We start from the raw sequence: 10,840 nt of genomic DNA, 5'->3' as shown, positions 1-10,840 counted from the left end.
GCCAAACAAAGCCTTAATTAAAACCTTATAAAATGACATAAAAAACACATGCAAGGAATTAATTAGAATATTATGTCTTCGGTCAAATTTAGGTTAAATTACTTGGAAACAACAAGAGTATGCTACTACTTATGAGAAATAAATTACTTCACTTTAAAAAAAAAAAAAAAAAACGAAAAATGTCATTTAGTATATTCATAATATACTAGCATATGAATATTAAATCTGTAAAATAAGATTTTAATCATGATTATTTTTTGTTTAATTCATAATAATTTCAAAAATTTAGGAGGGGTAAAATTGACCGTTTGAATCTTAGTGGTGTACAAAGAAATCTTCCTTTGATTTTCCACTATGCGAACACTAATCATAGCCTGATAGCCTTATCCCCTTAAAACTAATTTCCCACACTGCCCTCACTAATCACCCACACGACACGGCAACACGGGAACGACGTCGTCCCATTCGTGCTACCCTCGAAGCTACTAGCCTGCTACTCAGAAGGCCGCTTCGCTTTTTTGAAAAAGCCCAAACACGTGTTAGTCCCGTGATTCCGGAACAAAGCTTGTAGTGGCAGTCTCGTAATTTCAACAGTCAACCATGACCAATTACAATCATTCCCTCTTATTTAGCTCACCTGCCTCAAACCCCTACTCTCTTTAGTCTTCATTTAACTACTCTCTCTGACCAAAAAAACCGCCAACCGGATCACGCCCATTTTTTCCGGTTGTTTCCCGAGAATTGCAAACATTTTCCCGAGGAAATTTTTTTCTATATGTGAAGCGCCTTTGTTCCAGGTAGAGTTTTCCGGCCAGGAGAAGTAGCTGAGAATGACGACGGGGTCGAGAATGCCGACGTGGAAGGAGAGGGAGAACAACAAGCGGAGGGAGCGGAGGCGGCGGGCGATCGCGGCGAAGATCTACGCCGGCCTCAGAATGTATGGGAACTACAAGCTCCCGAAGCACTGCGACAACAACGAGGTCCTCAAGGCTCTCTGCAACGAGGCCGGTTGGACCGTCGAAGAAGACGGCACCACCTACAGAAAGGTACGTTCACCTCGAACTCCACTCCACTTCGCTTCTCTTTTTCTTTTTCTCCAAGCTGTTCTGTGTGTGTGCGTACTTTAGCAAATCCCTGTGGAGCTGGGATAAGATGCGCCGGAGGTCTGAGGTTGATCTGATTTAATTTTTGTGAAAATTTTTGGGGTTTTTAAAAGGTGCGATCTGTGCGGTGATGGGTTTTTTCCTGGGTTGTTTTGCTAACGTGCACGGGGTGCGTAGGGGGTGTGGTGCTGCAGATCGACGGACGGCTGAGATTGATTTACGTTGTACTGGGTCTGTTATATTTTTCTTGTTGAGCGCACGGAACACGAAGCCTTGATTTTTAAGATTCGCTTCTCTGCTTCGATGAACAAAACTGCAAAATACCCTGAGAATCGCAGAGACCGGGCAGAAACCTTTTTACAGGACGAATATGCCACGGTCAAAGAATAAAATGACCCCCTAGCTCTCATACTTTCTGAGCTCTGAAGGGTAGTCTCGTCATTGAGGACAACAGATCCATGTCCTAGATTGAACTTCCACTTCGCTTTAATGCAAAACTAAATCAGTTTCCTTTTCCTTTTTCGGATATTTTTTTGATTTCCGAGCACTTTGCAATTCCCGTGAAAACCTGTTTCCTCGACTCGGTAATTTTACCGTTTCCCCTTTCAAAACTCCTTTACCCTCCGTGCGACTTCAGGGCATTCGGGTCATTTTACTAGGCAAATGGGTTAACTAGTTTTCCGAGATTCCCGGGGCAATTGGTACTGGGAAATACTTTTCCCGCAGGTGATTGAGAGCATGGATGGCATTTCGATCGTGTGTGGGCCGGTGGTGTTGTTAATTAAATGATTAATTAAATGGGAAAAGTCTGATTAGTGATTAGTTTAATTGAGAAGGAAAGATTTCCGAATCCTTGGATGCTGTCAATTGCGATTTTTCTAAGCAGCAAAGCGTGTGGGGGGTGTTTGTTTATAGATTAAGGAGCAACAAAATGCTGAGAGGGATAGGTTGTCTATTTATGTGCACACAATTGTTGACATTAATTTCTCTTTTGAAAAGGTATTGGTCTGGCTGGTTGCAATTACATGATTGCCAATTTGACATCATGTTTTATTTAAAGGATTAGGATAAATATACTTTGACCCCTGAATTAAGTCTTTTTTTATTTAGCCCCATAAACTAAAAGGTGTGACACTTAGATATATTAAACTATCATTTTGTTACATTTAAGTCCTTCCGTTAGAGTCTACCGTGTGTGCATGTATTAATGATATGAAGGTTTTATTACCGTAATGAGACCGTAGGTGATCAAAATAGAGTAATTTTAAGTGGTTTACTTGTGTCATACTAAGAATGATGTGGCTATTAAAATTACCACTGGGCTTGTAATTGATCATTATTGAATTTTGATCAAATGGTAATTTTAATAGCTACATCATTCTTAGTATGATACAAGTAGGCCATATAGAATTACTCGTAAAAATATGATTTTTTTTTTTTTTAAACTGTTTCTCGAGTTATACATTGTTCTAGGACAAAGGGCGAACCCTCTAGGTGGTGTGGCATTTTAGGGTGCAGTTCCACTATCTTGAAAGTAAATTTTGAAGCATTAGTCTCATACAGTTGGGACCGGAAATAGGAGTTTAGTTTCTGGTTGTGAAATTAAATGTTGTGGTACCAATTCTGTTGGCAGCTACCATTCACTATAATAGCCCCATTTACAAAGATAAATTTGTTCATCCAAGTACATATAAATACAATGGTGATCAAATTACTATGGAATTTTGAAATCTTTTTGGTCCTCCTGACGGTTTGATTATGCTGCAGCCAAACATTTTATGAGGTATGTTGATAGTGTTTTGGTCATTGATGTGGTGATCGGTTCATTCTTGATTTTGGTTTTATTTTTTAGGGGCAGAGCTTTCTACCATCAATACCTGTTTCAATTTAAGCATCAGAATAGGGGAGATATTATTTGACAGTAAAAGTTTAATCCCTAAGAGGTGATGTTAAGTTTTGTGATGAAATGTAAAATATGAGAAAAGGACACAAGTAGGAAAAATGTGATAAGTGGCAAGTTTTGTGATGATGTTAATTAGTTTTTGATAATTTGTTTTCAATATAAAGGTCTCTATTTATAGGGAAATTCTGGTAAGCGGAGAGGATACAAATAGGGTGATTTGATCAAATCCTTACAATCAAACCTAAGTGGCAAATATTCTAATAAAGAAAATAAATCAAACTAATATAGAAAATCCTATATTCTAACATTAAGGGTAATCAAATCATGATCATATGAGTAATGGATGCTCATGTTCACAGTAAGGGTAAAAACTTTAAAGAGTATCATGATCGAAGTTGTCATGAAAATCTACCATCATTCTAACATTGTCTAGTCTGCAATGAATGTCTGAACCATGCTTCTGTAACACTCAACTAGAAAAAAGAGCAAAAAGAGAAAAAGAAAAAGAAAATAAAAAAGAAATAAAAATCATGGTGCATTCAAAATATTTGTGTTTTCTAAACGATATGCAATTATTTGGCTCAGTAGTAGTCAGCAAAGATCATCTTTATCTGCTTTTGTGCAGGGATGCAAACCTGTGGAACGAATGGACATCATGGGTGGATCAGCTTCTGCAAGTCCATGCTCTTCGTTCCATCCGAGCCCATGTGCGTCTTACAATCCAAGTCCTGCCTCATCTTCCTTCCCAAGCCCGGTCTCATCTCGTTATGCTGCCAATGCCAATGGTAATGCCGATGCTGATTCCCTCATCCCGTGGTTGAAAAACCTCTCATCAAGCTCATCATCAGCTTCATCCAAGTTCTCCCACCATCTTCTTGTCCATGGAGGTTCCATAAGTGCTCCAGTCACACCACCATTGAGCTCCCCAACGGCCAGAACACCAAGAACCAAAAATGACTGGGATGATGCAACTGCTGCCCCGTCATGGGCTGGGCAGCACTATCCTTTCCTGCCCTCATCTACTCCACCAAGTCCCGGCCGTCAGGTCCTGCCTGATTCACGGTGGTTTGCGGGTATCCAAATCCCCCAAAGCGGGCCATCATCCCCCACATTCAGCCTTGTAGCAAGAAACCCTTTTGGATTTATGGAGGAGGCATTTTCGGGTGGAGGGTCTCGGATGTGGACTCCCGGGCAGAGCGGCACATGCTCTCCTGCAGTTGCTGCAGGTGTTGATCACACCTCAGATGTTCCAATGTCAGATGGGATTGCAGCTGAATTTGCATTTGGCAGTAATACGACAGGGTTGGTGAAGCCCTGGGAAGGAGAAAGGATTCATGAGGAATGTGTATCGGATGATCTTGAACTTACACTTGGGAACCCCAGAACCAGGTAACTTGGAGAATATATTTATGGGTTAAGGGATTCAACAGTGGAATTATTCCTCGTTTACTTCCTGTTTTGTTTATTAATGATGGTTTTGGTGGTGCAGGTAGAGAGGCTCGACAAAGAGTTGGTTTGCGTCTTCCTTCCTGTTCAAAAGTTCAACATGAGATGTCCCTGGGTGTCTCGGTTGGCAAGGCATTCCAGTTAGAAGTACAGTGAGTAGGAGCAGCTTCTTTTTCTAGTTTTTTTTTTTTTTACTTTTCTTTTCTGTTATTTTTTCCCCATCAAAAGAGAGAACCAAAATTAAATTATAAATAGTTTATGGTGGTGCTTAGCCCCTTCAGTTCAATTCATTCTTCTTATTTTTTTTTTTTCATTTTTTTTTTTTTGGTCTAAAGAGTAAGTTTTTTTATTTATTTATTATGGATTTGGTATTGGTTGCTGGAGTGATTTCAGGCTTTGTGATTGAAAGGGATTTTGGATGTCAACATTAACTGAATGGCTATCGAATTACTGACTACACTGGTGCGATTGATGAATAACTTAATGTTGCTTTTTTTTTCTTTTCTTTGTTTTTTTTTTGGCTTTCCTCCGCAAACAAATACTGTTTTATCTGTACATGTCTCTCTGTCTACGTGGCTAATAATAAACAGATTTGCAAGACCAAAAAACTACAAGAAACAAAGAGAAAGAGGGGGATCCTTCGCACTAATAAGGGAAGTTGACAAGAAGGGGGAGGAAAAGGGAATGCTGCCATAGTAAAATCTGGCAGCGGCTCAACGTGCCACAAAGTGGGCGTAGAAGTTTACACTCCTATTAACCTTTCTAGCTTCCCAAGAGGAAGCAATATGAATAGTATCTAAGGTATCAAAAATGATGGGGGAGATTCCAACCTTGGGCTAATATAGGATGAAGGTCGAACAGAGATAATCATATTTCTATGGAGGGATCAAATTTTGTGGAGCAAGACAACCATTGGGCTAATATAGATACCAACCCGGAGCAGGACAAATCTTGCTGAACTGTAGATACCAACCTTGGACTAATATAGGGTGAAGTTCGAAGAGAGAGATCATATTTCTTTGGAGGGATCAAATTTTGTGGAGCAGGACAAACACCCTTCTTATGTCCAATAAGCCCACAGATAATACAATAATCATCCAAACGTTTGTATTTGAAGGCAACCCAACGAGGTTTCATGCCTGAACTAGGAATATAGAAGCTTGGAGCAAGAGGTAGAGATGTGTTGATTTCAACTTTGAATCGGATAAACTGACACCAAATAAGACTAAATGAGTTATTATTGTCTAGCTCCAAAAGCTTACCTATCCCTTTGCCAATCCTAATGGCATTTTTAGTTGTCATATTCTAATGAGGAAGATTACGCATTTGAACCCAGAGTGAACAAAGAAGAAGCTTCACTTCATTAATAGCTAGATTAGGAGACCAAGGTTGTAGTAGAAGAGAGCCTCGAACATTCCAAATACCTTGAGGAGTGATAATACGTGTAAAATGGCTTTCAAGTGGAACAGTAAATAAATACTTGTTTGGAGCCAAGACCTCCATGAACAGAGGTGCTGCAAAGTTCCACACAGAAGAGAGAGTTGCACGAACATGGTATGCGTTAAGAGGCTTTAAAGCTAAAAGCTTACCAATGAACACAAATCCCTCTTGAGTAGCTGGATTACCATCATGAATCTCCAGCTGATTTGGATTATCCCAGCCTAAAGCTTCAATTTCAGCAATAAGAGCTTGGAGGGCTGCCTGAGACATGAGAGAATCCTTCATAGACATTCAAGAAAGTGAAAGAAAGAAATAAGAAAATTAATATATAAGGTAGAAAAATATGATTAATGGAAAGAGTGAAGGATTGAGAAGAAGAGTAAGGGTAAGGGAACTGGGAATGGTAGAGGAGACGTAGTCTTTTAGATGAAACTATTTATGAAGGAAAAAGGAGAGAGCTATGAGGGAAGAGCGAGCATGAAAGGGTAGATTAGTTGCTCATAATAATGAATAAGCAAGATGAAATCAAAGCGTTATGCCCACCTACTAATTCTGAGGAAGATGGGTGGAGTTCATGAGAATCATTATTTATTTATTTATTTTTATAATTACATCAAACGAGAACTACAATCGAGAAGAACAAAAGAGAATTTGGCAACCCAACACTAAGTCACAAAACAACCAGAGTAAACCAAAATTAAAAGGGAATGCATAAAATAAATGACATGGCCATTCTTGTCACAAACACCAAGAAAAGTGGCTGTCAATTTAGGCGGGTAAACAAGGTGTGGACAAGGGTATGACCCTCGCAAGATTCTTCAACTTTACCCAAACCCCCAGTGCAAGGGATATAGATTGAGGCATGACCTTCAAGAACGGATGGGCAACAATAACAGCAAAAACGTAGAAAAGGGAAATACAGAAATTTAAAAACAAAAAAGTTAAAAGGGAAAATAAAAAACTATAAAAAAGAAAAAAAAAAAGCAAACCAATAACTTATCATTATATACAATTTGAGGCAGACAGAGAATAGGTGTTCGACCAAACCAATTGCTTATCATTATATACATACGTATGTACATTGCCCTTTTTTGCCTTTCTGGGAGATTCTCAATAGACATGCTATACATCACTTGCTTATTCTTTACATGCACAAAGAATGGTAGCAAAGAACCTTTACAAACTGCTTCAGATTGATATCAAGTACCAATCAAAGTTCGCAAAGAAATCGATACTCAACTCCATCCAATCCCTCCTTCGATGTTCTGATACAAATCTGCAAGAGAACGATATAGAATGGCAGCAGCAGGCGGCCTTGGCAGGGAGCCAAGAAGTATATCTAATGCAGTCAATGACTGGCTGCCATAGAATCGAGAATTCTCCCTTGTGCGGGTGGTGACAATACTACCTTCAAATGAACAACCAACGAATGCACCTGCATGTTTCACAGATAATCATATTCTGCAAGTACAAAGAAGGAACTACCAAAGAAAAAAAACAAGAAACAAGGAGGACTAGAATCAGACATAGGCATAAATCAAATAAATCATGCACCTTTGCTGCAGCTGTAAGTATAACAAGCAGCATAACCACCATCACCAGCTCTTACATCAGCTTCAGCTGCCCTTCCAACAATTCCCACTGCTGCACTCAAACCAGCTCCAACTGAAAGATGGATATTACCACTAAATGTCTTGACAGCATCAGTTGTTCTCAACACAATAATGAAATCTGTCAATTCTCCTCCAGCCTTTAAGGGGTTAAAAAAAAAAAGGACAGAAGAACAGGAAGTTTTCAGTTTCTAGAAAGAGAAGAGAACACATTCAAAATCGACATCAAGGATAAGAATTCCTACATATATATTAAATTGGAAATCAGGATTAAGGTTCATTGAGTTGAAACACAGATGAATGCAAGATTGAATATTTAAAAAGGATAAGCATCTATTTTAGGTTACATAATGAATTGAAATATACGTAGAACAAATATTGAAGCAGTTCAAATTTTAAAAGAAGAATATGGAAAGAGAACAATGACAATTGCTTGTACATGTTGGTAGTCTGTGCTTCCGTTTCACAGTACTTGGAATAGATGAAGACAATAAATATCGAAGTTTTCAGAGATGAACTTGCTCACCTGAGCCCCCCACCCCACACCAAATGTAGAAATGGCAGATGGTGGAGACCATGAGCCATCTTCTCTACGTGCAACCACAAGTCCAGTTCCAATATTGTAGGTAACCATCATTCCGACTTTCACAACAGTTATGATTGCAAGACCTTTTGCTTGTCGAAGAATGGCATCTGGAATTTTCTTCTCAGGTACCTAAGAAATAATTTAATTTTTGATCCATAAAGCAAAGCATGGTGTAAGAATCTGAGAAATTTAACCAGATAATTCAGTCGAAGCACATTCAATATCAAGGCATGACACGAATTATATGAAGAAACAAATGCACATGTTCTTGTCACTGTCATCAGTTATGAGTCAAGCCAGATTCAAGTTTCATGTGCCATAATTGAAAGAGAAAGACCTCAAAAAGCAAGAGAGAGTTGCTAGACTAATAAATTCCCTTTGAATAAAACACCCAGGAATGTACATTCCAAAGGTTAAAATCCAACCCATCAGCAAATTAAGACTCCTATGGAAAAGTTCGGGTACAGAAATCTAATATAATAAACAGGAAGTTTTAGAACTCAAGTTCTTACCTTATTATAAGCCTGGATAGTGTTTGCTGCCTTATAGATCTCATATTCCATGGACTGTCCCCAAGGAAAATTAATCCATGATCTCAAAGTACTGAGGTCTGTCAGGTCGTGAGTTGGTGACTGAGCCGCATTACTTACTTGGTCCATCAAGTATGGCTGGACAGAATCAAGGCGGACACAACATACATCACAGACCCGTTGGGGATCCCCAACACGAAACTTTGCAGGCAACAAGCTCCTTCCTCTAGAGCATTCACCACAAAATATTCCTCCGCAAAACCGGCAGTGATGCCTGGAGCAAATGATCGGATGAAACCGCACACCGCATAGCATACAAGTAGAAGCAGCACTGTCAGCCAACCATTTTGGTGGCTCCGCTTCAAGTAATTCCTTCACATTTCCAAAATTAGCCTCCGTCAGAGTCTGGGCCATCTCTTTCCAAGCTTGCTCAAGTAGAGGGCTTGATACCCATGAGAATGCACACCTGTGGATGTCACCTGAAGCAATCGCACTCACTTTCCCACGTGCCACAAGTAACATCTCCACCATCACATCCCACATACTCAGCTCCTTTTCTTCTCCAAGGAACTGGCTCCACCCCATGTCTCCTTCAGGGAAGTAACCCCCATTCGAGTGAAAACCTCTGGCCCACTCTTTGTGCTCGCTTTCCAACATAGGTGGAACAGAGACAGGTATCCAAGCTCCAGTTACTTCAGATAGCGGCGAGTCATAATAGAAGTATCTTCCTTGCTTCTGATGGCCAGCTTCGTCGTCTCTTCTTTGATCATTTGGTTCTTCCCTGGAGCCTCGAGGCAACACGGTCTCACATTCTCCAGACACATTCGATCCTTGGATCGCGATACCAGCAGCAGGCAGCAAATCATCGTGCTCCCTGTGATTTTTGAGCCCTCCATCTTCATTCTATTATCAGCACCAAAGAAAAGCAACACAACTATCTATCACTCTTGTTATTTGGACATAGATGCAATTCAAAAATACATTCAGCTTTCTCAATCTATTGTATCATTTGGGACTCACAAATTATTAGTTGTCCACGAACCAAAAAACTTAAAGGGAACGAAACCACCATTTTTTTTTTTTCTTTTTAAAGATGAATGAGCAACTTTATTAACAAAAACAACTCCAACAAACTGGAACCCAGCTACCCACAGTAGCTAATAGACAAACACCTATACAACAATACTACTAACAAAGGTCCCCATCAGGGAGACCCCAATTCTTACACAAATTAATATTCTCACTACTTCTCACATATTTACATTTAGGAAGTAATCCGAGTTCTAATCTCCCAACGAGTTTTTAAAAGAATCTTCTCTTCCGTGAGTAAGTGCGCTCCATGACGAATGCTATTTCTTTCATTCCAAATGGCATAGACCGATGAACTCAAGCAAAGTCTAGCCAAAACTGATTTCAAACTTTTCCCCCTCCATTCCTTCCCCCTTCTGTCAATGATTGCCTCCCAGTCTCTGAGGAAACCACCAATTTTCGACTCGATGAAAAACACTTCAAAGATAATCACTGAACCACCAACCCAAATATCACCACCGCAAAGACCCAGATTCCAAATTTTCCCGTATCAACATCCAAAACACTAAAAAATAAAACTATCTCACCAAACAGAAACATATGAGAATCCGAATTCACATTAGCGTGGAAATCATGAAAACCCAGAAACCAAAACCCAATTTGAGACTCTAAATTTAGATTCTTGCCCTAAATTTCATAACCTAGTAGGACCTTTCCTTAAGAAAGCTAGCTATTTTATAGAATAAAAAATAAATCCAACAATCAGAAAATACAATCTAAATTAACAATAACTATAAGACGCAAAAAAAGAAAAACAATAACACAATCAAAATTGGGACTCCATCAATTATTCTGTATCCATCATCCATACCCACCAAAAAAGAAACAAAATTTATGATTCACCAAAAGGAAATAATAAAATTACCGGGAGAGAATTGGAATTCCGGCAATCTATATCTTGGGGGCAGGACAAGTCGGAAATCCCACGCGTCAAAGCCTCGGATTCTTTCTGGGTTTGCATCGAAAAACCAAGGTTGTTGTTGTTGTTGTTCTCTTCCATCGTCGATGCCCTTTCCCTGAGCTGAGAGACAACAAGGACGATGCCGTTTTGGTTACGTAAATAATATTTCTTATTTTCCTTCCGCCGTGTTGTGTCGCTTTTACGTTACGATTGAAGGTGTGTGTTCAAAAAG

General features: G+C 39.5%; 2 protein-coding genes across 2 annotated transcripts; one reads left to right on the top strand and one right to left on the bottom strand.

Moving 5' to 3' along the window:
• Positions 1–674: 674 nt before the first annotated feature.
• On the top strand, positions 675–4,738 carry LOC132168875 (BES1/BZR1 homolog protein 4-like). Its single transcript, XM_059579954.1, has 3 exons — positions 675–1,046; positions 3,632–4,395; positions 4,496–4,738. Exons 1-3 carry the CDS (start codon positions 831–833, stop codon positions 4,497–4,499), a joined length of 984 nt encoding a protein of 327 aa, XP_059435937.1. The 5' UTR covers positions 675–830; the 3' UTR covers positions 4,500–4,738.
• Positions 4,739–6,871: 2,133 nt separating this feature from the next.
• On the bottom strand, positions 6,872–10,840 carry LOC132168870 (uncharacterized). Its single transcript, XM_059579947.1, has 5 exons — positions 10,573–10,840; positions 8,601–9,521; positions 8,029–8,217; positions 7,447–7,642; positions 6,872–7,327 (listed from the first exon to the last, which is right to left on the bottom strand). Exons 1-5 carry the CDS (start codon positions 10,705–10,707, stop codon positions 7,128–7,130), a joined length of 1,641 nt encoding a protein of 546 aa, XP_059435930.1. The 5' UTR covers positions 10,708–10,840; the 3' UTR covers positions 6,872–7,127.

Source organism: Corylus avellana, chromosome ca2 (assembly GCF_901000735.1).
Source record: "Corylus avellana chromosome ca2, CavTom2PMs-1.0".
Classification (NCBI taxonomy): domain Eukaryota; kingdom Viridiplantae; phylum Streptophyta; class Magnoliopsida; order Fagales; family Betulaceae; genus Corylus; species Corylus avellana.
The sequence above is the reverse complement of the archived record's forward strand: the minus strand, read 5'-3'. Positions and strand labels throughout refer to the sequence as shown.

What these genes read in the sequence shown, in the direction of transcription:
- LOC132168870 (XM_059579947.1), bottom strand. Translation starts at nt 10,707, where the DNA reads ATGGAAGAGAACAACAACAACAACAACCTTGGTTTTTCGATGCAAACC. An exon ending in GTGTGGGGTGGGGGGCTCAG is followed by an intron (nt 7,643 to 8,028) that starts GTGAGCAAGTTC and finishes AACCCCTTAAAG; the next exon opens with GCTGGAGGAGAATTGACAGA. An exon ending in TACTTACAGCTGCAGCAAAG is followed by an intron (nt 7,328 to 7,446) that starts GTGCATGATTTA and finishes TGAAACATGCAG; the next exon opens with GTGCATTCGTTGGTTGTTCA.
- LOC132168875 (XM_059579954.1), top strand. Translation starts at nt 831, where the DNA reads ATGACGACGGGGTCGAGAATGCCGACGTGGAAGGAGAGGGAGAACAAC. An exon ending in ACGGCACCACCTACAGAAAG is followed by an intron (nt 1,047 to 3,631) that starts GTACGTTCACCT and finishes GCTTTTGTGCAG; the next exon opens with GGATGCAAACCTGTGGAACG.